At 37.1% G+C, this 26,708-nt stretch overlaps 1 protein-coding gene across 4 annotated transcripts in view; it reads left to right on the plus strand.

The window, feature by feature from the left end:
- The window catches only part of CNKSR2 (connector enhancer of kinase suppressor of Ras 2), a gene marked incomplete at both ends in the record, with an annotated part of 217,493 nt that overhangs the window by 72,278 nt on the left and 118,507 nt on the right, over nucleotides 1-26,708 (plus strand). For all 4 annotated transcript variants that reach the window (XM_084306349.1, XM_084306350.1, XM_084306351.1 and 1 more), the window contains 2 exons: nucleotides 7,908-7,949; nucleotides 20,632-20,751. In XM_084306349.1, coding sequence (XP_084162475.1) covers nucleotides 7,908-7,949; nucleotides 20,632-20,751 — 162 coding nt within the window. The remainder of the gene's footprint in view (nucleotides 1-7,907; nucleotides 7,950-20,631; nucleotides 20,752-26,708) is intronic.

A 26,708-nucleotide genomic window follows, 5' to 3' on the forward strand; every position in this document is an offset into this window, starting at 1 on the left:
TGTGTGGGAAGTGAAGAGTAGTTGGAAATGGCACCCAGGTTGTGAGCTTGTGGGACATAAGGTGGTGGAGTTGTTGACAGAGATAGGGAAAGAAGGGGGAAGTGGGGAGGGCTTGGGAAGAAACGTGATTTCAGCTTTTCAGCATACTGTGTTAGGGCTGGTGGCAAATATCCAGGAAGAGACTAAACTGTGAATGCGAACAGAAGGGACGAGAGATCTGTGACTCATCTGCACAGAGATGATAATTAAAGCAGCATGATTTCAGGATGCTGCTGAGCAATAAGGAAGAGGTTGCAGAAGAGGGGAGAGCTGAGGATAGAGCTTCCAGGGACTGTGGCAGTCTGGAGGAGGAACAGCCATAATGGGAGACTTCTTTGGAGCAACTCAGTGGGAAGAAACTCAAAGAAAGCATATATGCTAGGAAGTCCACTTATAAATAAAATACAGATTTTTAACAATGGCTGTGTAACTCTAAAAATTAATTTTGTATGGCAGCAGCCAAGGACAACCTATGCAAATGCGGGATTCTTGCATAGCTTAAGAGCTTTCTATTGCATTTAGGTAGTGCGACAAGGGAAAGGTATCTTCCTTTCCCCTGCAGCCCTGTCTTTATTCCAGACATTTATAATTGCCAGTGTCCCAAAGTTCACATCTTTTTCATCCGAATCCCTGCTAGACCTCTTAAAATCAAAGATGCGGTAAAGCATTACACTAGGAAAGCTCTAACTGTGTCATGTTCCTAATTCTTTGCCTGTTGGCAGAGGAGAATGTTATTTGCTTGCCAGCTTCTGTAGGCTTGGGGGTATTTAAAAGTTTTATTTATTTATTTATTTATTTTATGTGGAGGGAGGTTTGGAGGGAAAGGTTTTGAATAGATCTGTATATCTGCCAATTTGTATTTTCTTATGACCATAATTACTTAGACATACCTGTAAATCACATATCAGGAGTTCTCTAATATCCTTCAGCTTCTAATCATCTTGCTCACAACACACAGTGACATTTTGCCATACAACCTGTGCTATATTGATCAAGTTTACTGTTTCAAAGCTGTCATTGCTTAATCCTACAATCAGCTGTATTAGATATATTGTCTACGTTTTCTACGTTAAGTAGCAAAAAAAAAGTAACTTGATTACGTCTACCTTATCCCTGCATCAATTTCAAAATTAGGTACTAATGTCTGAGCCTAAGAAAAGCGATGAAGGGTAATAATAAATAAATCTAGTATGAAAATTGTGAAACTTTTTTGTCTTCATGTGTTGGCAGAGCTTTACACTTTGTCATCATTAAGAACTTTTGTGAGAACCTCCAGTGAAGATTCCAGAAAACCTCACTCTTGTGTGGCTCTCTTGCCATAGCTGAACTGGGCAGAATTCAAACAAAATGAGCCTTCCTCAAGCCAGTGACATAAATTTTCTGGAGCTGGGGATACTTGAAGAGACTTAAAGAGGGCTTCTTGAAGACAGAACAACTTATTTTTGAAGGTGTTGGGTGGGGGGAGGGCTGAAGAGCCTGGGAGTTCTGATCTGAGCATTCTCCAGTTAATTATTTTTTATTGTTGCTAAGTAGCAGGGCTGACAGACCATCCATTTGACATAGACTGGTATTAAAGGATTCAGTTACAGTTGTAATCAATTTGAGAAGCAAAGGGATTTAAAGGATGGCTTGGCTTACTTCCAGCCAATGGCTGCACTGCTCAAAGAAGGTTTTATACCAAAGGTTTGGCAATGCATGAGAGTCTGAACCCTCTTTTAGCAATCATGTAATTCATTATTTTTGTTACAAATAGAGAACTGGAGTTACATACATTTTGCGTGACTTCAAAATAATAGTGATAGCAATTCTATCAGACATCTGTTTTTAAGCAGTACATAAAGTCTAGCTGTTGCCCTCTTAAAACTAGACATAGAAGATGTGGAGAATTGCTCATGAAAGATGCATTTCCCAAGCGATTTCACCACCATTTTAAAGATTGTGTTCCTAATCTTGCCTCTATTTTATCAACAAAAGACTGGTTAAAAAGTGCAATGCAAGCACATGAGCACACACAGACACACACACACAAATTGCCTTCATGTAGATTCAGTTGGATTGCAGAGAAAAACACGTGAAAAAACAGTGAAGAAACTCTGCCAGAAGCAGCTCAAAAGCTCCCTGGAGAATGAATGCTCTCATGAGAAGTCCTTGTTTTTCACTGGTTTCTACAGTTGACTCCACCTCTGTAGCACCACACAGCTTCTTTTGATCAGTGCTACAATGGTATGAATTCACAAAGGATGTGTTTGGGCTAACATGTTACCTGAGAATCAGGAGGTTTGTTTTTTGTCCTTGGCAAGAATGTAACCTGCTGATGTACCAACCCTACCTAGGAACTTTCTCTGCCGTGGAGGAAAAAAATAAATCAGGATGACTAAATACATGAACAACCAAGACATTCTTCTGGGCAACAATGAACTACAATGAAACAACAACAACAACACAGTGAAAGAAGTCCTTGCTTTCTCTTGAGCACTCTCATTTACAGATTACTAGGAATGCTGAGCTGTGGCTGAGTTGTTGCTGAAAGAATCAACAAACATTTTTTCTGCAATTCTCCATTTTCTTATTACTTGAATATTTGCATGTATATTATATTTTCTGAACTAGTATATCTTTATTCTCAAACTAAGTTGTGGGGTTAAGAGGAACTTGAGGCTTCCAAAAAGAATACAGTACTGTACATGCCCAGAATGTGGCCAAACCAATAATAATAATAGTAGTAATAAGAAGAATGATGGCGGTTTCTGGATGGTATTTTGCAATTGCCCTGGGAAGTGTTTGACAGGTAATTGCAATAGATACTTTGACAGGCTGCTGACTCAGATGTGTAATCCACATGATATATATGCAAAAATAGAAGTGTTTTCTGCAGAATGTTATCCTATAGTTATAGTACAGGAGAACTGGATGATCGCTGTAGCAAGGTGGGGGTTGGTTTGTTCTCCCACGTGCCTGGTGACAGGACGAGGGGGAATGAGCTTAAGTTGAGCCAGGGGAGTTTTAGGTTAGGTGTTAGGAAGAACTTCTTCACTGAAAGGGTTGTGAGGCACTGGAACAGGCTGCCCAGGGAAGTGGTGGAGTCACCATCCCTGGAAGTCTTCAAAAGACGTTTAGATGTAGAGCTTAGGGAAATGGTTTAGTGGGGACTGCTAGCGTTAGGTCAGAGGTTGGACTCGATGATCTTGAGGTCTCTTCCAACCTAGAAATTCTGTGATTCTGTGATTCTGTGATTCTGTGATCTTTTTCCCCTATAGGATCTGTGAGCATTATGTTGATTTGGCATGTCTTCTAGACCTCAATATTTCACATTTTGAGTTGAGATTTAATCAACTTGGGTGGAAAGAAAAGAACCAAAGCATAAGAAAAGTGTTGGTGTAATTAGCTGACCCAATTCCCCACTTCTGTGACATACTAAAATAGAGGTTTAGAAATACAGTAATAATAGCAAGAGGAGAAGGAAAGAAATTAGAAAAACAAAGCAGCATAAGCATTGCTTTTGAAAACAAAAAATCTACAAATATTTGTATTTTATATATGTTACTTCAAGGGTGAATTGTTCTAGCAAAGTGGGGAAACAGGGTGACTTTGGCAGCATTGTCACCAGTCAGTGCTGTTGAATTCAGTAGATCTAATTCTAAGTGTGTTCAATAATTCTTACTAAGGGGAATTATGACAGGATATTTGCAGATAAAATTTGTAATTTTTGTAGAAACAACACAGAATTATGCTTGTGAATCTGACTTCTGGAAGAAACACACTATAAATAATGCATTTCAGTTGGAGTGTAACGTCAGTCTTGCTAGTCTTACAATTAGATTTTAAAATTATACTTTATTTTTTTCTGAAAGTACAGGAGACCTCTCTCCTTGATTACACAGAATCACAGAATCACAGAATTTCTAGGTTGGAAGAGACCTCAAGATCATCGAGTCCAACCTCTGACCTAACGCTAGCAGTCCCCACTAAACCATATCCCTAAGCTCTACATCTAAATGTCTTTTGAAGACTTCCAGGGATGGTGACTCCACCACTTCCCTGGGCAGCCTGTTCCAATGCCTCACAACCCTTTCAGTAAAGAAGTTCTTCCTAACATCTAACCTAAAACTCCCCTGGCGCAACTTAAGCCCATTCCCCCTCGTCCTGTCACCAGGCACGTGGGAGAACAGACCAACCCCCACCTCGCTACAGCCTCCCTTGAGGTACCTATAGAGAGCAATAAGGTCGCCCCTGAGCCTCCTCTTCTCCAGGCTGAACAAGCCCAGCTCCCTCAGCCGCTCCTCGTAGGACTTGTTCTCCAGGCCCCTCACCAGCTTCGTCGCCCTTCTCTGCACCCGCTCAAGCACCTCGATGTCCTTGTTGTAGCAAGGGGCCCAAAACTGAACACAGTACTCGAGGTGCGGCCTCACCAGAGCTGAGTACTGAGGTTTATTCTTGCTCTTTTGAACTTCTCCTACCACATTTTTTTTTCTTTCTCTTCTAATTTTGGACTTTATTCTTCCCTTTTTATTAAGATCTTAGCTTAGTCCCATCTGCCTCTACAAAGGAAAGGACCAAAAGGACCTTTTGCCTGTTTTGATACATGAGATAGAGCTGCAAATAGTGACCAAGAAAAGCTGATGTTAGTAGTTAAGTTGTGCCACTGTATTGCCCTTTTAGTTCTCTTTCTTTGCGGACAGTACTGTCTCATGTTTGTCTCTGAAACTACTATTGGCCAATATTTGACTACATGTTTAGAAAATATATATTAACACAGAGTTTCGAATACAAGAAAAAGAACTGCATTTATTGCTTTATTAGCAACCTGCTCTATTAACATTTTAGGAAACAATATACATTGAGAATACAACCTAAAGCTGACTGAGCTCAGGTTTTGGTCAGTTGGGTAGATAGAGATAAATACCCTGGCTTTTTTTTTTTTTTTTTTTTTTAATTTGTTGGTGAATATTCATGTGAAGTTCAGACAACAAACAGGTAAAAGCAAAACTCTTCTTAACGATATATGCATATTTCTGTTCAGGGGTAATCATAGTATTCTTTCACTAAATGAATAGCCAATTTTTATCTTGTGTTGGAGGAAAGCTTGGTTGCAGGTTTTTTGTGTATTTCCTGGTTTCCTGAAGCAGAAAAATAGTTGAAGTTAGATTTGTGTATTATCTGTTTCTTACCTTAATTGTAATGTTTTGGTACTGTGGGTAAACAGATACTTAAGATTTTTCAGGAGTAAGATGTATGTTTGTAGTCTAGGTATGGAAGGAAGAGATGTTTTCCGGCTGTAGATGGTATGTTATTAAGAACAAAAAATTGTTCCTAATTGCATAAGTAGTGACTCTCTTTGTGCTCTCAAGTGCTTTAAATTCTTTTAAGCTCTTTTATTTGAAATGAAATAGGTATGTAATAGTAGTGGTGAAAGTCCACAGTAAAAAGCATTCAGTTTATCATTGTACATAAGGCATATCTGAAGAGCGTGGGCTCAATTATCCTCAAAGTAGTGGAGTGACTTAAAAGATCTAAGGGGAAATAAACTGTTGACTCTGAAGAAAAGTGACATGTAGGTTTTGCTCTAGGGATCATTCAAAAGCATTCTCAGCTCCTATCTCCAGGGATGGCTGTGGGAAGTTAAAACAAGCTTGCTACAATGCAGGGATTGGCTTTGGTGACCTTTTGTAGGTTTCTTTTGAGTCCTAGACTTCAGGGCTGCTCTAGGCTATGTTCACATGTGTCTCTGCACTCCTTCACATCTCCCTCAGTTGAGGTTTGAATAGTTGCATGTAATTCCTGTATGGGAAAAGTATATTTTGGATTATTTTTTTTAACCTAAGCATTGTTTGCTTTCTTTCAATTTCTGTCTTTTATTTACTAAACTATTTTTCTCTTGCCTGAATAGAAAATGCAGCATCAACCTTTCCTGTGTGTGAGGATCTTATATAGCAATTCCTCTTTCCAGACACTGAATTTGTAGGTAGTTGTGTGATGAGGAGAGAATTGGAGGGTAAAGTCACCTGTACCAATACACAGAGAGTGTATAGTTTTCTACTTGCTTTACTGTCTTTGGTAGATTGAGAAATGTATTTTTAATTATACTCTGGGTTTGTCAGAAATAAGCTTGTTTCTTTAGCTTCCTTCATGATTGTGTCGAAGAGTTTCATTTCAAGGATGTAGCTGTGTTTCTTCCTTACTCATTTTTTTCCTGGCTGTAACAAACCTCTATAGTATTTAAAAACCCAGAATCCCCTATCCCTTAGCAGTGAGAATTCTCAGTGTCCTCTGTAAGCCGAATGTTAAACTTATAGTAAACTCCTCATTACAAATGAAATAATTATGTCTGCTTAGAAGCATATTTTTTTCAATATAAATGTTGAAATCCCTTCCTGATATTTTTGCAGAATGATTCATAAGAAACCGTGCAGAACATAGATGTACCCAGATTGAAAATGTTATATGCCTTCCCACATATAAAAATGAAATGTGTGTTTTGCTACTAAGATTGCAAATACTTCATTGATGTCTGCATATAATTAAATGTGTTAGATTTTCTTTCCGGCTGTACATAATTGCAAATGTTTCCTGAATGCCAACAGCTGTTATTAGGAAAATACTCCCTGATAAACCTGCTGCTTCTGCATAGGTTGTTTTATATAAAGCTTAAGAACACAGTGGCTGTTTTTGCCCAAGTAACGCTAGAAATATTTTGTGATCTAAAATTTCATTTTTTAAAAAACAATTGCATATAACAAAGTTGTTTTCAAAGAGGATAAACCAATTAAAAAATGAAAGGACCTAAAATGTGAAAATTTAGTCATGTTTTTCAAGTGAGTTATTTTGTAGGTTATAAAACATCTATTCCAAACTGAACATGTGCTAATTATCATACAACTACAGCATCTGGTGAACTTAAGAAAGAGTGGCTCTTTCACCAGTGTTGGTTACATTTCACATGCTCTCTACCTTACTAATTCCTATACTTCTAGTTCTCTATATCAACTGAGATTTTAGCCTGTCAGGAAGAACTTTCACAGTCCCCAGCTTCCCATCTGATAGTCTGTCTTATAGAGACTGCCTCACATTCCAGGTAAGGTGGTGATGATGTCCATACGGTCTCCACCAGGCTTCATGTAATAAGATGGTCCAACTCAAGTTTCCTGTGTGTTTTTTATTCTATGTTTCTCTTCCCTCCTATTCTGTGGAGTGCTCTAGACAACCAACATTTCTCTTTTTTTCTTCTTCTCAAGGTTTTCCTTCTCTTCTTTGGTGGGGTGTGCAAAAATGACAGTGCAGCTCACTAGGAATTGTTCAGCGTAGTTTTCTAACTCTCTTGCACAGCTTTAAATGGAGGAAAAATTAAGAAATCAGATTAGTTAACCACAAGTAAAGTTGAAACAGTGAGGGAGGGAGACAGTCTTGTACAGTGGCTTCAACCCTTTTTGTTTTGCAGCCTTGCAAACTTTTCAAGGGGAGTGTCTCCAGGAGAGTGTATTTAAAACAATTCTGGTTTTCAAGGTGACCACTAGAAGGAGGCCATACTTTTCCCCAGTCAGGTCCTGCTGGTTGAAGCCACTTGGCTGACATGTTTGACTAGCTGGTGTGTACCAAAATGATGTAATGTGGAGGAAGATCATTACCTATCTCAAGGGAGGAAGCAACAACAACAAGTAGTGAATGGACATAGGCATTTACCAGTAGTTCCTTTTGGTGCTAGATTCACACTTTGTTTACATAAGTCTATCCATTCTAGTTGAGACTTTGAAATCTATTGCTTTATTCCAAAAACTTTGATTATATTTAATTATTTTTAAGGATAAATCTCAGAAAGTTGATTGATTAGATCAATTTAGATCAATTTTGTCTTTTCTGCTTTACTTTTTCAGGATTGCACAGTATATGAAACAGAGAATAAAATTCTTCATGTGGTAAGTAGTTTTTGGATTTTTATTAATATATTTATATCGAATACATAGGATTCTATCTCTGTGCGTTTTGTGCTTTTTCTGTGTAATACCAATGTAATAATGAACTAATCTGGATATGACTGACTGCTGAATATATGGAAATAAGTATGAGTAGGTAATGACTGTTAGGAAAGCCAAACTTGGCATATGAGAAGTCTGAAACTTCGCAAGGGCTTGTGTTTTACTCTAGTTCACACCCATCTGTTATTTGTAAAACATGGTTAGAAGAATGATTTTGAAAAATGGGACTTTCTTCTAGAGAACTGTTTGCTGGGCTTTTATGAAATTGTATACATTTGTTAGCAATATAGCTTCATTTATACAGCTTTATTTCTTTTAGGATTGTGGAGCTAGTCCAGTGATAAGATTAATGCAATACTTTCCTGATGAATTCACAGAATAGATACAACTGTGTATTCCCAGAATCCATACTGCTATCTGTAGATAGCAAATAAAGCAGGTGAAATTCATGAGAACTTAACAACAGAACATAGGATGCGTTGGAAGGGCTGATACTTTGGGGGACGGAGAGTCAGAAGCTTGACCACAACTTGTCTGACACAGTACCTAACTTTCAGATGTTAAATTGTCTTTCTTGTTGTGGCTATTGTTTAGTGAGTATTTAGTTAACCCTGACCCTGCTTCTAAACTTTCAGTATGAAGTTGTTCTTCATAAGAGTAAATAATGAAATTAATCATATTTTATATCTCACTTTGCTTCACTTTTAGGTAGGTTTTGATATCTTATTTTTCTTATTATAGTTTAAGCAAGAAAAAAAATACTTTAAAATATGATCTTCCCAGGTACTTTTGCTATACTTTTTTATTCAGTGCTCCCATATCAAATGCATGGCAAACTGAGTTCTGTAATCTTTTGACACTTAGATTTCACAGTGATGTGCAATAAAAAGTCTCCTTGTATTTTTAAGTTACACTGACATTTTTTCCCCTGTGGGACACAAGGAATTTGCATTTTCAGTTGGGCTGACATCATCATCTTTGCTAGGCTGAGCTCTGCAAGCATTTAAGTAACGAAGTTTTTAATTGCATAATCTTGGCAAAAGTTAAAGTGCTGTGAGTTTGAAATCATTATATAAAGCCTGGTTTTCAATACATGCTTGTTTTGTGCTGTAAGAGCCAAGAGTTTTGACATCTGCTATATACAGCATATATCATTTACAAATTAGCAAACAGGATTGGAAAGAGAGCTGGCAATGTTTAGAGCTGATAAAGCATCAGTTAATGTAGTTTTCAATGGACAATTTTGAGGAAACCAAGGGATTCATTTAAGGTATGTGAATGGAAAAATTTGAGACAGGTTTCGTTATAGTTACATGAAAACTAACTGTACATGATGAAGTTATATTACCTTACATCATTCAGATTCACACAGGCTTATTTCTTTAATCTACAATAACCACTTTGTGGTGACAGGTGGACATATAAATTATTGTTGAGACCTGAATTAGGGTCTATGATTAGTGCTCAAGCTTGCAAGGAAACATGAACAAACTGTTGAACTGATTGCAAAAGCTTAGGATTAAAGATGACTGTAGGTGTTGTACATAACTTGGATCATTTCTGAATGTTTCTGAACATGTTGCATTTCAATTGATGGATGGGATTTCATGAAACAAAAGCAAACAAGGAAAGAAATCTGTGGCTGAATAATTAAAAGATGGGATTTGAAATCATATTTTGAATTTGAAAGGGAATATTTTAAAAGTGCAAATTAAAAGCTTGAGGAAAGAACTGAAATTGGAAGTAGTCTCTGTTCCCTGTAACTCCTCTCCTGGGAAGACAGAAAAAAAAAGTGCTGTGGCGTTAGCTAAATAGACAGTTAAAAATAAAAATTAAAAAAAAAAAAAAAAAAAGAAGAAGAAGAAAGGAAAAAACAAAAGGAAATCTCAAGATCTTGAGTGAGCATGGTATGTTTTATGCCAGTGTCAAACAAGGCCAAGGGCTGCATCCTGCACCTGGGGCATAACAACCCCAATCAGCACTACAGGCTGGGAGATGAGTGGTTAGAAAGCTGCTTGGCAGAGAAGGACCTGGGAGTATTGGTTGATAGTCGGCTGAATATGAGCCAGCAGTGTGCTCAGGTGGCCAAGAAGACCACCAGCATCCTGGCTTGTATAAGAAGCAGTGTGGCCAGCAGGGCTAGGGAAGCGATTGTCCCCCTTTACTCGGCTCTGGTGAGGCTGCGTCTTGAGTACTGTGTTCAGTTTTGGGCCCCTCGCTACAGGAAGGACATAGAGGTGCTCAAGTGTGTCCAGAGAAGGGCAACAAAGCTGGTGAGGGTTCTGGAGAAGAAGTCTTACAAGGAGTGGCTGAGGGAGCTGGGATTGTTCAGCCTGGAAAAGAGGAGACTCGGGGCAACCTTATCCAGTCACCATCCCTGGAGGTCTTTAAAAAACGATTAAATGTAGAGCTTGGTGATATGGTTTAGTGGAGGACTTGTTAGTGTTAGGTCAGAGGTTGGACTCGGTGTTCTTGGAGGTCTCTTCGAACCTAGATGATTCTGTGATTCTGTGATATTAGTTGCCTTATTAGATATCAAAATGGACTGTGCATCCTAGAGGTGAATGTTACTAAGAAGGTTCTCTGATATGAAAAAAATAGTAGTAAATTTTAGTAAAGGCATAGAAAGAGTCTTAAGTGAGAAACGTGGAAAAACTAGCAGATACTGGGGGGAGAGGCCACACAAACAAGTAGTATCTACAGAGAAAGTAAGTTTTCTCTACTTAAATTAAAAGATGAAACTATTTTAAGTCTGTTCTCTGAATACATTTCCCATTAGCAATCCGTGCACTCTCGTTTGGGTAACAGAAATATATCTGGCTAGCATTGGATCCAACTACCTCTGAGTGATCAAATACCAACCTATAGCTGTGTTAGCTGGGGTGACTTACAGAGGAACTTGAATTCAAAGCCATGGGCTCTTCCTGTATGATTTCATGTACCACATTCTCTTTATGACAGAAGAAACCATGGTTCCTCATGAAAGTGAAAGGCGGTGACTTATAACTGATTGGCAATTAACGTAATTAATCTGTGGAAGTTATTGTTGCAAGGTATTGTTCTCACTAAGGACTGAAATAAAATTTTAAAAGCTTCTTTTTACTAAAAAAAAATAAAAATAAAAAATCCTACAACTATGGCAATAAAAATATTAAATGGCAGGTACATACTCTTATTCTTTCGGATACCAAGACATTTTCCACCTTAGGATCATTGGATCCAAGTAGTTGATTTTTATCCACATCACCTAGTGGTGGTCCAGCAATTTTACTTCAGAGCAGGTGTTCTGAAGGTTCTGGGTTGAACATCCCCATAATGATGGGGATAACCCATCACAAAAGTGTTGTTTTGGACTGGTTCAGGGGCTGGAGCTAAGCAGGCACACATCTTCTGTGGGGATGCTGCCCCATTCTCAGCAGAATGAGCCTACTTTGTGCTCACCCAACCTGCCATCTGGGCCAAATCAGGGGGCAAGAGGGTGTGTGGGCACAGCCGGGGGATGTGAGACCACTTTGCTGCTATCACAATGCATCTATGGATACCGCCAACATTAGCGAGTCACTCATTCTTCACACTTCCCTCTAAAGCATGGTGAAGGTGGCAACATCCCGCACCAAAGGCAAGATCCTCAGTTAAATGACAGCTTGGTTTGCTTTAATTAGGTAGGGTCAAAAAATAGTTAATGTGCTCAGATTCTAATGGCAGTAATTTCTTTTGAATGCCCTATTTTTTCTGAGATCACAGTGTAGGAGTTCATGTGGAGAGACTGCTGAATCACCTTATCCATAGATAGTATGTTTTAATGTCAACAAACATATTCTGAAGTCAGCTTTTTGATGAAGACACGATATTCTGTGGAGACAGAACTGAATAGCTTCAGCCCTGTATTCAAGAAAGAAATGTTTTCGTTTACTCTTCAAGGAAGTGGAGCTTCAAATGCTTTATTAAAGCATTTTGGATGCCTCTCACAACGTTAGTAGTGAAGTAGTAAACTAGTTTGTGTTATTCAACCAAACATAAAGTGTAACTAAAGGAAAAAGGTCTTATAGAAAGACGATAAAATTTTAAGAAGAAATTGCTAACTTAAATTTTGTTTATTTCTTCTAAATGGAACTTGCAGATTGTGTCTTTGGGGAAGAAAAAATGTCTCAACTATAATTTTCTGCCCTAGAATTGTAGGTGTTTTGAAACAATTACTATAAAGTATATTTCTTAATGTTAAAATGTATTTCTTAATGTTATTTTCACTGTGAATTCATTCATAGAAACACTTGGTTTCTGTGCAATAAGAAACATAAAACCACACAGGAATAATGTGTTTTGCTCATTAAAATGTTGATGCTTCTGAAATAGAAATGAAAACAGAGAAATTCTTCATATTTCTATCGTATTCTCAGTATGTTTTCTACCATATTTCTCAGTGTGTTTTTTCCAGGTTACTTTTTGCTTATGTAATAAATAAATAAGTAAATAGTAAAATTGTAATAATTTATTAATATCATCAGAAAATAAATATAATCAGAAAATAACACCAGCAGAAGTAGATGACAATATAAAAAAGAACAAGTTAAATATAGTTGGCCTAAATATGAAGTGATAAACCATGTCTTGGTGTGTACTTTAAAACTGAAAAGTAGTATCTTCTTGCTAGTTTATATTTAGAATCTTTATATAAATTTAACCTGAGATGATAAAGTGCATGGAAAACTGCTCAACTTGAAAGGGCATCAGTTCTGCTTATGCGGAGAGTTAAGCTAATGGTTGCAAAAGTCTGAATGGAGATTTAAAATCATTCAAAAATAATTCATTGATTCCTTCCAGCTGTTCTAGCCTGCATGTGGTGGAAGTATCTAGTTCAGATTAATCCAAGTGAAGCAGTATAGTATTAAAGTGAGAGCAAAGCAAGAATGACTAATTATAGAAAGCAGAAGCCAGGCTTCAGTCAGATTAATAAGTTTTGTTTGTTAGTTTGTTTGTTTGTGGTTTTTAATTTTAACTTTCTTAAAATTATGTTGCTTTTCCTGAAAAAAAGTGGGTTTCTTTGTTTTTTGTTTTGTTTTTAGAGTTGGAAAACCGTAGAAAGTAGAACTGTAGAGTGAAGTTAATATTTGGAAGCTTTTAAAAAATGTGAGCTTATTTAAAAAAAAAAAAATTAGTTACTAGATTGAAAAAGAAAAGAACAAGTAATGGATCAGGATGTTCTCTTTTCACCAAGAGCCTTTCAGAGAAACCACAATGATAATAATTCAATCCTTCCCACTTTATTTGAATATTTGTTACAGAGCTATAAAGGACTAAGAATGCATTGTCAAAAGTATCATTTTGATAATCTTATTAAAGAAAAAAAGTAATCACCTGCTTCTTTTCAAGAGTCTATACCTTGCAAAGGTACCTATACCTAGCAAACTCCACTCCAACAGAAACCTTTCTGACTTTGGATGTCTTTGCATCCAAAATAAGATTGAGTTCACTGATTAAACTTTTATGTACATAAAAACACTAGTCCAGACCCAGCCAGTTCTAAGATTGCTGTAGTTACTGAGGTATTCCTTACAATACAAGGAATGTTTTGGACCAAAATTAATTGATTAATAGTTATTCCATGTGACTTAAGCTAAGTGGTTAGACTTTATAACTAGTTAGACTTATCTGTTAGTTATCTGTTATAACTAGTTAGACTCATGCAGCAAGTTGCTTTGTCTCAGTCAGTTGTAACTAAACTTTTTAGTTTTATTATTTTTTTTTAAATCCCAAACATTAAACTTAACATCACAAATACATTTTTCTGACTTCTCTGCCCCTCAGCCCCAGGAATGCGTTTAAGCCAGGGTGCTTCCATACTGCAAACACTTGGCAAAATAGATTTAAGCTTGTTCACTAGCCTGGGTAAAATTAAGGGAAGGATTGAATAGAAGTCTGTTTGTTTTACCCTAGAGCTGCCTGAAATGAACAAGTCTCTTTGAAGGCAGCCATGTCCATGACTACCTCCAGTATGCTGCAGAAGGCATATCATTTTGCCAGTACAAATTAAATTAGCCACAGAGAATCAGGAAAGATTCAAGTAAAATTTAGATACCCTGATGTCCTCATCCCCTTAGCTGAAAGAAGGAGCAATTGTGGAAAATCGGTTAGAAATCAGTGCACTACAGTCCAAAAGCATGGGTAAAAACAGTATGATCTTTCATTCTTCATGCTTTGGGACATGAGCTGGCTGCCTACAGAGTAAAATAAAACATTTCCCCTTGAATTTCTACCACACAACTAGATGCTTTTTAGTGATATTTTTAATCCTCCTTTAAATCATTTAGCTTTGTACATAAAGACTGTGGTGTAGGTACAATATGCAATTATGAGTTTGTCACTGAATAGAGAGGAAAATTTATTATTTAAATTGCAGTGATTAGTTACTGCAAAAGAGAACTGTGGGCAACAGCGTAAGGCTAATACTGAGAATAGGGGCTGCATAACAAAAGGAGAAAATGTTATCATCTGCTGATTTCTCTCAGTTAATCTTTTGTAATTTGCCTTTTTTTTTGGCTTTGCCAAACCCTTTTCCTTTGTCCAGATGGCCTGCATGCTGAAAGCTAAGTGCGGCTTGAGAAAGGCCAGGCATTTTTAATGCCTGCTGATATTTATGGGAGCAATTGGATGCTCATTTTCCTGTGCATCTTGATGTATCTAGTAACTCATACTTGCTTGTCATTTTCATATCTGCTTCTGCAAATGTATAAGTATAGCACATGAACACATGGAGATACTTAGAAAAGTTATTCTTCAGTGGACTTTCACTGCATATCAGAGAACACCTAACCCTACTATTTTACTGGAATATTTCTTTATGAATTGCTTAAAGATGTACAGTATTTAACTTTACCACTGAAATGGCATTGTTCACACAAAGTTATTTCATAGGACTATATCTTAATCATGGAGTAGATTCTTCTCTTATCTGCAGTACAAGTAACAGCAGCCATGCGTGTTATTTTGACAAGGATAATGAGCAGTGGGCATGCTAACATACTCTTTATTATGCGGTTGTTTCTTCTGCAGTATTAAAATATGATATCTGAACTGCAGACTGGTTGAGGTTGGAAGGCACTTCCCCCCACATCTCCTTTTCTCCAGGATGATCTGTCCCAGCCCTCTCAGTCTCTCCTAGTAGGAGAGGTGCTCCAGTCTCTTAATCACCTTGGTGTCTCTCTGTTGTACAGCCCCTGGTATGTCCATGTCTCTTTTTTACTGAGGGACCTGGAACTGGAGGCAGTACTCTAGGTGCAGCCTCACCAATGCTGAATAGAGTGGAAGTAGCACCTCTCTTGCCCAGCTGGCAATACTTTGCCTAATGCAACCCAGAGTATCATTAGGCTTCTTAGCAGCAAGGGCGCATTCAGCTTGCTGTCCAGCAGCACCCGCAGATCCTTTTCTGCAGAGCAGCTTACCAGCTGGGTGCTACATCCTCCATAAAGTTCTGAGACAGTTCTCCTTGGCCTTTTGCTCATCACCATCTGTTGAGAAGTACAGCCACTGCATACGAGTGTGCATCTTCTCTGCTGAAGTCAGAAAGTGGCAAAGGGACAAGTGCTAGATTAATTTGGGTAACATTCCTATTTGTACCTTGCAAAGGTGAAAGAAAAGATGTCCAGCCCAGGGCTGAAGAAAAGCTATAGCCTCCAAATTAATTTGCTATATTTACAAATCTATAAGGTACTGAAGGACCACACAGGTGTTTTTAAATTGCATTACAGTAGGGAATCAGCAGTTACAAAAGTATGGTAAAGCATCCTGATCCTGCTAACAACATTTTCATAATCGGAAATGTAGTTCTACAAAGTAACAAAAGGTAACTGCCATTTGAGAGAAAAGGTGTCATCACATTATAGTGAAACTAAAATACATGTCTCTGATACAGCTTGTGCTGGATAGTTATGATGAAAAAAACAGTCTTTGTAAATTGTTTGGAACAAAATGAGTAACACATGTGCACTGTTGGTGTGCTTTTCTTCCACTTAAATTAATTGGGTAGCATATGTGCAAAATACTATGTCAGTCCATTACTTTCCATCAAAGGAAATATTAAAAATATTAATAATAAAAAACAAGGTATTTCTCTCACCTGCATAATTTGTTCCATTTGCATCTGCCAAGGTGAAAGCTCCAGTGAAGTCTGGAGAGCTTAGGGGAAAATTTAGTAAAGCACTGAATGTAATGGTGGATCTAGACATTTAGAAGTTGCTTGAATGATGAGCTCCCAAGCAATGCATATGGAACAAACCTGATGAGCTGCTGTGGAATGTTTAGGAAAGCCACAAACCAGGACTGAGATATTTCTGCACTGACTACAGTGCTTTACACTGCATGGTGCAGGTCTATCTAAATCTATACTGTGCATCTACAAATTTCAATATTCCAGGTTTGTGCTTGGTAAATGTGGGCAAATTTTCAAAAGGAAAAAGTATTATATCTTCAGCCTGTACTTGCTAAACTTCAGATCCTTCACTCTGATGTATGATAGTATTAGAACTTTTATTTTAAAAGCTGAAGTGAAATAGCATCCCCAGTATAGGTAGAAGGCTGAACCTCTCTTGCTAATTTCCTCCCCTCTCTCACAAAGATGGAGAGGAAATAATTGTTTCAAAGTGGTTATCCAGCATGAAAAAAGAATATGCAAAGGACATGTGTACTTAAAGATACAAAAGCTGTGCACACCACCTTAAACTGAGAAATTCAATTCAGCAGAAAAGGACTTGAGGTAAATGCATTCTGCATTAGTCGGTGTACTGTCCTTTTATGTCTATGGACTCTTGGCTAATAACTAAACTAAGCCTCACAATACCTTCTATAATCCATTCTGGGATTATTTGTGCTACTTCCATTTGTGTCAGGAAATGCATAGTTTTGGCAGTGTCGGCCTCTGGTCATGTTTTCAGTGACAGCCTGTGTACCCTTTCCTTGCACTGGGGTGAAGACAGCTACTGCATGCCAGTGTGCCCCATGCAGTTCTTGTTCTTTAACCATAGAGTGATAATGAAAAATATTTGAATGTATAACAGTTAAGGGAGACTTGTGAGATTCTATAGGTATTCCAACACAGACAAGCTTATATATTCAGAAGAAAACTGGAGGAGTTGCTAGATATTTGCTTATGGCAGCCAGAAGTTTTGAGTGGTTGGGCAGAACGTAGATCCATCATCCAAAAGTTGCTTTTTCTTCCCAAAGTCTTGAAATTATCTTGGACCAAGAAAACAGAAAGAAAATGCATGCTATTCTGAAATTAGATGAGCAGCTTAATTAAAAACAAATCATCTACTCATTCATTTGGTGCTATGCAAATATATGTGAAATATAGTAAATTCAGGCAACACAAATATGCCAGTTTATTATGTAATAGCAGTGAGTCTTACATTCAAAATCTTCCTACAATAAGCTTCCTTTTCCCTCTAAAGAAAAGGGCAGTTCTCATAAGTACTAAACATATTTTAATGAAGTTAGGTTACTGGACAGGGCTCTTCCATAATTACTAAGCAAACAATGTAGTGATTAGGTCTCATTATCTGAATTGACCATTTCTTGAGAAAGTCTCTGTGGGTTCAATTAGTTGTCTTACTGAATCACTCAGGTCCTTTAGTGCTCTTTTAGATGGAAAAGAGTTAATTCTGTTGGTCAGAAACTGAGAGAAGCAATTTAAGAATTTTCTTGTTTGCTTTTCTGTACCTTCCATTTTCTTTTGCTGTTTCCTGTCACCACTGATACTAACAAATGGTAATAAACCTGGTAACATTTAATGAAATTTTAGAAGCTCTCTGTCTTCAACCTGGTCAGATCTGGATATTCATGAAGTGGAAAAGATTTTATAACACTGCATCAGACTTTTGCCCCTAAATTTCATTCTTTTGGGAAGGTAGATATTCATGCATCCTCACATGTTGAATGAGAGCTTTCATTTTGGGAGGCTCATAGAACTGGAAGCCTTAATCTGAAAGTATGTTCTCTAACTCTAGGGTCTCCGCTAGGGACTTTGCTGTGGCTCATGTACTGTGCTTGGAATGTGTACCCTGTTGGACACCAGAATGATATCTAAGATAGAAATATCTAGATAGATAGAATAGAGAACAGAGAGAGAAATATCTGAGATAGAAAGTTACAAGATCTGAAAGAGAATAATCTTTAAGAAATGCATAGAAGAACATTGCTTTTTTGTTGTTTTGTTTTTTATCATAGTGACATGATAATTTTTGCATCCAGTTTTCCCAGAGCTCCTTTTGGTGAATATTCATACCACCTTGTTCCACAATTGTACCTTATAGAGCCATATTGGGATGCTGACCTCCTCAGGCTTACAGTACACATCGTCTGTGCCCCCTCTGACAAAGAAGCAGAGGGAGAACAGCTGCCCCAGCAAGCTATGTAATGCCTCCCAGACAGGCTTCTGTTCAGAGTCACATAATGGACTTGCCTAACTCTTCTCCGTCATCTGCCAAGGCAGCCAAGGACTCTTGTTTGAACAAGGAGCCACATCTCCAATCTCTAAATTGGCATACCTCCTGTTAGGTGGTAGGAACACTCCTAGGCATTTTGGCTATGCGACAGTAAGGAATAGGAGACAAAATAATATATTAATTCTTTATAAGTGGAAGCTGATCTGAAGCTGCTAGGGACTCAAAAACGTAGTAGTTTTTGAAGAGACTAACAGGAAGACTAGGTGGGTGAATACAAGTGTGCAGGTATATGAAAAATTCAGTTTTAATCATGTAATTTATAGTGTGGGCCTCTTCTTTGCATGTGGGGAGCAGAGTTTTCCGTAAGTCTCTAGAAGTGATTTTTCAGTAATTCTCAGTACAATTACAAGAGAGCTGAAAATACAAATAACAAACCAGTATTGTATTTAAAAATAGAACATAAGCAAAAATACCTATGTTTACATTTTTAATAATGGAATTTTATATCATTTTTACCTTTTTAAAAATTTCAGCTCAGAGTACTTGTTTAGTATAACAAAAGCCACAAAAATAACGTTGTGATCAAGTTCATTTTTATCACTTTTTCACTTCTGCCAAATTCAAACAAAGCACAAAGCATTCTTAACCTCATTTTAAATGTTCCTTGACTTTCTTTTTTTCAATAATGATTCTGCATCATGAAATAAAGATAAAGCAGAAGGGATTTGTGTGTGTGTGTGTGTGTCCATGCTTAAAAGTAATATCTCTAGAAGAGGGTCATGTTGGTTATATATATTTTGTTATTCTCCTGTTGATTTTAATTTGTTTATTCATTTTCAACATCATTCAGTAAATATATGCCATCTATACCCTATCACAATTTATTGTTCATGAGTAATTTAAAGAGGAGAAAATTCCAGTGTGATGGTCTGTAACAGGATCAAGTCACTTTTTTTTTTTTTTTTTTTGGCCACTGGGGTTTTTTTACTTTCCTTTCTACATAAGGTGTATATGCAGTTTGGCACTAAGAATTCTAATTGTGATTTGGCAAGGGCATTATATCCGTTTTCATATTTTATTTCCATATGTTGTTGTAGACACTTTTACTTGAAAAAGTATGCTTTGCAGTCTTGGAAGAGCTATGGGTGCAGCAGTTGGATGTAGTTGTGTTTCAGTCATTTGAGGAGACTGGTTAGCTTTAATCTTTTAAATGTGAGGGCAATTAAGCTGGTTCTTAATTGCTTTTGCAGTTACCCACAGTTGTGAGACCAAACGAATGTTCTGATCCCTGAATTTGCTGACAAAACACACATTTGGAAACCTGAACTGAGAAATCAGTTTTAGCTGCTGAAAGAGGATTCCACAGAAAATACTGAAACTCTCAAAAAACGCTAGCGTACAGAAATATGAGAGAATACAAGAAAATAAATTATCACTCTGCCTCTGACAAGACGGAGTTAGTGAGGAGAAGATACTAAGTCCCCATTTGACAGCCCCAGCCCTTTTAGAAACTTTTTTATTTCCGTCTTGCTACAAACGATGCCAAGGATAATAGGCTTAAGAATTATTCTATCATGAAGGGGCTATTTATTGTAATCTTCATGCCTGCAATGGTAAATCATACTTGGCACCAGCAGAGCATGTGAAATTCAGACCAAGATCAATTAGCATGTTTTATTAGCACAGAATAAACTTCAGAGTTAATGGGAGTTGCCTGTTGTTAAGAGCCTGATTTTCATCTGTGCTGAACATCTGCCCTTTCAATTGAAATTAATGGGGCATGGGGGCACTTAAAGTCTGCAAAGGATTTGGAAAGTGGGAGTCTTGGGGGTTCCCTGTATTCCTCACATGCCTGAGCATAGCTCATGGGTAGGGCATCTACTTGTGAGAGTGCATTGGATCAATACGTGTGGTCTCTTCCTGTCTTTGCTGAGAAGAAAAAGCTTTTGCTCCTTTTTCTCCTCTGATCTGACAGCGTGTCAGTTTGGTGTCATCACAAAAAGCATATCTGGTTTTGTGTTGCTGACTAATGAGGTCTTTCCTTCTTATTCCCCTCTGCCTTGTAGATTCAACAATGTAAGCGAGTATGTACTTACATGTAAAAATGTGATGTTTTAAGTTGTAGGCTGATACGCAGTTAGCAATGGTATGTTTATTATATTTTGTTTTGTTTTTTTCCTTCCTAGTGTAAAACACTCTCTGGCGTCTGTGATCACATTATTTCACTCTCTTCTGATCCACTGGTTTCCCAGTCGGCTCACCTTGAAGTGATCCAGCTTACAAACATCAAGCCAAGTGAAGGGCTGGTAAGAAGTACGCAGTTAATCAAACCCATCATCCAGGATGAGAAAGTGTTGTTGTTTGTTTTTGTTTTGTTTTCTTAAATAATTTGTATATATGGAAAGAAATAGGACCTTTCAGCCATTTTTTTTTAAAGTCTGAAATAGTTCAATTTCTTGTGCTAGTTTGATTTCTTATGCAGCTGGGCCAACTGGGAAGTATTTTGTATGGCTGACCAATGTATGCAAAAAAGTTTAGTGAACAGGAAGAAATGAACAAGAAGTTCTTGCAATTTATACCAGCTCCTGAGAAATGGTTCAGATTGTTCTAGCATCTTGAAGTCTGAAGGGATTTAAATTACTAAAATCAACTCAACCAAGAAGTTTGCGTGGGCTTATGCACAAAAACTGTCAAATGCTGGAATATGCTTCATAGTATCTCAGGGATATAAAGCTGTTTTATAAGTTTTTCATAGGCTATGCAGCACTGCTGAGAAGCAGCTTATTGAATTTTATTGCAAGAACTCTGCATGCTTAATCAGGTCGTTGTAAAGTCCCAGTGCAACCACTCTGTGTTTGCTGCTCAAGGGTTGACCACAGATCTTTCGTTTGCTCAAATATCCAATTTCCACTGCAATACAAAACAGATAACAATTACAGCTCTATTAATTTACATCAATACTAGAATCTTTTCCCACAAGCCTTGAAGAGAGCTGAAGGTGATCAGAATGCAGTTAACCATTTTTTGCCTAATGAAAACACTTGCAACCCATGCCTAAGTTTACTGTTGCTCCATTTCCTTGAATAAGAAGGACTATTGCTGTGCTGTTCTCTGCAGCAGGTTTCTAAAGTTGTTTGGATGCTGTAGTTCTGTATTTTGGCTTGTGGGTTGGTTGTTGTTGGGTTTGGGGTTTTATTAGTTTGGTTTTTTGTTTGTTTGTTTGTTTTTCTTTCCATCTTTTTTGACAAATTTGGTATGTCAAGGTATTTAATTATATACTAAGTTAATTTTCTATTCTTCTGGTAAATCACAATTACAATACGAGGGGAAAAAACTTTTGGAGAACTACATAGTGCCTCATGTTTTGGTCCACTATTTGTTTTCTCCTCCACCACTGGCTTTTTTTCCCTCTCTGAATACATTTCAGACTATTCCTCAAGGATTTCATCTTTCTACAGGTTCTCTCCTCTCTCTCTTTTCTCCTGTAAATTTCTCACTCTTCTGCCAGCCCACTGCAGTAAATTTCTAAATACTGGCTTCTGCTGTAATGAAGAAATTTTCCCCCCCTTTCTCTCAGACACCTCTTTTGGAGTTTTGTTCAATTTTAATCTTAGCTTTTCCTTTGTCTTGTGACTGTTGTTTTTTTTTTATTTTTCTTCTCTTTTTCCTTTTTTTACTCTCCTCATTTAAGTCTTTCTGTAGGGTGGTGTTAATACCCACTGACTGAAAAACTAAGACCATTATTTTTGTAAACAAGAACATGTTTTGTGGGTCTGTTCCTGCTTGCTAGATAATCAGATAAAAAACCTCTTCCTCCTGTGTGCCTCTGTTTTCTACCCTCTGTCTGTCCTGTTTGTTTAAACTGGAAGTTCTTGAGATAGTGCTTTCTCTTTTAATATGTATTTGTGAACCAAATGAACAGGGTCTTGTTCCTGACTGAGAAGTATCATGTCATTGTAATGAAAAAATAATTATATTTATTTTTGAAAAATGGATAATACCCACTATGCAGTATATAAGCCTTAGAAGGACTCTATGATGCTTTGATACCATGATATTTTTTCCACTTTGTCCTTGCCTGTTTATCACCATTTCTTTTGCTTCTGTATCAAGCTGGCTCCATTAGATTGTGAGCTCTCTGGAGCAGGAACCCAGGACTATGTATTTGCACCTCATGGTGCATATTGTACCTTCCAGTTTTTACAATGCCAGTCTTACTAACAGATCATCTTTGTCAGGTTGTCCTTGGTATTTTGTACAAAGGCTTTGATTCTAGGCTGCTGGGATTTTTTTCTATTTATTCTTTTTAAACTAATATTTTCAGCTGAATATATAGTGAATGTGATTCAGTAAGTGTGTTGGTTTAAGAAGTGAAGGTGGAGCTTGGAGCTTTGAATAGCATCATCAGGAGCACTTGGATGAATGTGAAGCTCGAAAACATCTGGACCATCTTCTGGGATTCATGCAACATTGGAGGCGGAAAATGGATTATTGTCAACTTTCTTCTGCATTTTGGACCCACATGACAGTTCCATGCTGGCTTTACCAGTCACTAAATAAAAGCCCCTGTAAAGATGGAAAGACTTCAAGCAGAAAGGAAAAGGGCATAGTTGGCTGCTGACTCGGAAGATGTTTTTTCACCTAGCTTAAACAACATATTTAAAGTGTCTCAAATTCAGTATCTAAGAAGCGGAAGTAGATCAGGGAGAGGGAAAAAAAAAAAAAAGAAAGAAGAAAAGGGAATGTAAAACATGGTAAATATATGATAAACATATGGTGGATGGAATTGAGAAAATGATTGGAGCTTTTACAACATAAAACAGATGGAAGCACTACCAAGATGTTTTAATTAACATGCATAATTCCTTCACTATATTTGACCTTTTTTTTTTTTTTTTTTTTTTTGGAGGGGGAACGTAAGTATCACTCAGAGGTAGATGTAAATGGTCAGACTAATACCTTCATGCAGAATGAGTAGACAAATATTTTACAGGGATTGCAATGTCTTATTAAAAGTAGCTATTGCTTATCAAAAAAAAAAAAAAGCTAAATCTGGTAAGGAATTTGATAAGGTGCAATGTGGAGAAACTCCTATGTACTGGGTAAAGCTGGAATGCAACATCATGGGTGAGTCTTGGTTTTTCTTGTTCTTCTTCTTTATCTCTAGTTTAGCCCATGTGGGTATTACTACAAAAAGAGAGATGTCCTGCAGGAGTTGTGAAGTAAGGGTGAAAAAGGAGCTCTCAGAGTAGAGAATTATTCTAAAAAGCTACAAATTAATTAATGTGGTCATCTTTGCAATCACGAGCATGCAAATCGTAATAATTCCTCCCCCCCCTTTTTTTTTTTGAGGACTTGATAAGAGTTTCATCCATCTCAGTAGGTAGAATTTAATTTTGTGTGTTTTTCCGCTATTGATGTTATAGAAAGAGACAAAACTGGTTAGCTTAAATAGCATCTTTTGCCAGGGGACAGGCTGAAAAATACTACTGTTTGAAAACAGTGAGTGTATTTAACAAAGAAGCAGAATACTGTATGCCTTTTAGATAAAAAGCAGGTTACTAAGTTATAGCTGCCCTTTTTCCTTGGGAAGTTTTTCTAAACAGTACCTTTCTACTTATTCGTATTTTTTTAATATAGAACAGAATATCAGAGAACTGTGGAATTTCAATTTCTCCTGTTTATATTTTCATTTAATGCTATTTCATGTATATGATGGCTATAGTTGTCATATAGTGAACCTAGTCAGTTCTGTGATAGGATTTCAAGTTCAAGCTATTCACTTAGCTTGCTAGATTCAGAAATGCAAAGGTGAATATGCTTGAACATTAGACTGACTGTTCTTGGTTCCTCTTTTCCTGCTGAAGTGAACATAAAATGAGCCTGTCACAAGAAAAAGTACTCATAAAATAGAAGTTGTAGTTAGAGCACAATGTGGCAGCTACTTAAAGGGGCACTGCTGAATGCCTAGCCTAGCTAGAAAGTAATTTCCATGAATCTAGTATTAGGAAAAGTATTCCTAATACTTTTCCTTTGTTACTTGACTTGAAATGCTGGAGAAGCTGCGGAAAAAATGTCCAAGGTCTCAAAACCATGTTAACCATGGACCTTGGTCATCTTAGTCCTATCTGAGCTCTAAGGCTAAGTTGAAGAGACACTCAAGTTTACTTTTGAGCTGTTTTGCAATTTTGGAGCACATTCATGGCTAAAGAGGCAAGTGCAACTTTGGGGGACTGCATCAAGATGTCACAATGAAAGAGTAAAAATTCAGTAAGTATGTGATAAAATGGAATTAGTATCTTCTTGTATTTTCCACCCAACGTTGCGTAAATTATATTAAACGTATATCAGATCCTGTTCTTGCATTTTTTTTTAAGTGTCCAAGGTCTCTTTTCTAACCCTTAACTCAATAATGTTTCAAACCAATCAATGCACTTTATTTTTGTTTAAACTTAAACTTCTGCCCATAACTAATCAGAACAATCTGTGGTGTAATGAAGCATGAGTTACTTGGTCTTTAATCTAGACTTTTTTTTTCCCTGATTCCCAGGGTGGTTACTGTATGGTTATTCTAGTCATATTAAGTGCATTATCTTTCCTCTTCTTTGAACTCATAGGGACTTTGGCATTATATTTTGATATTTAAGATATGTATCTTCCAATTTGTTTTAGTACAAAGGAAGAGCAAACCCTAATCTCTGTTCTTGAATACTAAATATAGTGTTGATATTGTGCAGCCACAAGGCGGCAATGAGGGGAAAAATTGTAAATGTTTGTGGTATTCTTATTTTCATTTCAGGTGAAACAGCGTACCCTAAAACACTTTTTGTATATACCATTTATGATATATAATTCACAACAAGCAGTGAAGAAAAGCATGTGGAGGGATAGCTCATCTTTCTGTTGCGTTTTTATTTGTAAATGGCAAAATGTTACATCTGCTTATTTAACAATTGCTTTATAAACAAAATGGTGTTGGCTCTTACAAAACTTACACTTACTGTGTAGTATCAGTGTAGCATTTGTTAATTTTGCAGGTGTGGAATAAATATATCTTTTTTTTTTTTTTCAGCTTCTCTCTTTGATCTCTTTCCCAATGCGTGCAAAATCTTGATTTTTGGCTTTAAAAGATTTTTTTTCAGAAATTTTCTCCTCTTTTGCATCTGGAAATTGTTTTAAATTTTCTAGAAAACACTAGATTGGATGCAAACTGTACTCTACAATCGTATATTTGGATTCTCTTACCATCCTTCAGAATAATGCTTTGCACAAATCTAAACACTGAATAGCCGTTAAGTAACTATTTTTCCTATGCTTTCTCCCTTACATTTAAGTTGGAAACAGTAGCCAATTATCAATAAAAGCAAAGCTGTGACTTTCTTTAGAAAGTATTCTATGTGGACCTGACTCATAATTCCTGCCACCACGAAGTCACTATGGTTTCAGCTCTTGCCATGTTGCAGGGTGTGTGGTCAGGTCACTTAGATTTAAACAGTAAGAAGGATTTATGCCCTGGTTTTTGTTGGTTTCAGGTAGTTATTAGGTGCCAAAAAAAGATATCAGCGTGTCTCAGCCTCTTGTGTGGCTCATTATTCTGTCTGTAAAATGTGTATATATTAGTGTTTCCCTACCTCACAGGGGTGTTGTGAGGATAAATGTACAAGAAATTGTCATTCTATATTTGAGGTAAATGAGCCAAGCAGAAAACTGTATTCATAGAGCCAATCAATTGAAAAATTATTTAAGGTGGATAGAGGAGCTGGAAGTGAAAGGATAATGTTGGGGGTTCCTATCTTCTTCCTATGTCTGTGTAAGAATGAGTAAATCCTTGCTCTGTGCTCTTCAAGCTGCGGCAGCCCAACATGACAACTGCATTTGATGCTGCATGCTATGCAGGGCAAAATAGAAGCCTAGTTTTGAGTCCCCTTTCCTAGGAAACTCATGAACTCTCCCCACTACCAAAATGTCAGAGTTCTGGTCCCAAATTAGATTAGTGCAACTGGGTAAGTCTTCTTTGCCTCTTTACTGTACTTCAGTAGTTCCTCAGCTAGTAACAGACTTTTTTATAACACTCTGATTAAATAGAGAAAAAGGAGGTAACATTACTCAAGATAATTAAAATAATGTTTACTCAAGTTTCATTATTTACCTGCTTTCTATTAACTGAATGGAGGAAGGGAGATTCCTCAAAAGTTGCTTAAATGTGCAGTATATATCAACTATCTCTCTTTTTTCCTTTTTCTACCTTAGTGGTTGCTATTAA

Source organism: Netta rufina (assembly GCF_964035555.1).
Source record: "Netta rufina genome assembly, chromosome: 1".
Lineage (NCBI taxonomy): Eukaryota > Metazoa > Chordata > Aves > Anseriformes > Anatidae > Netta > Netta rufina.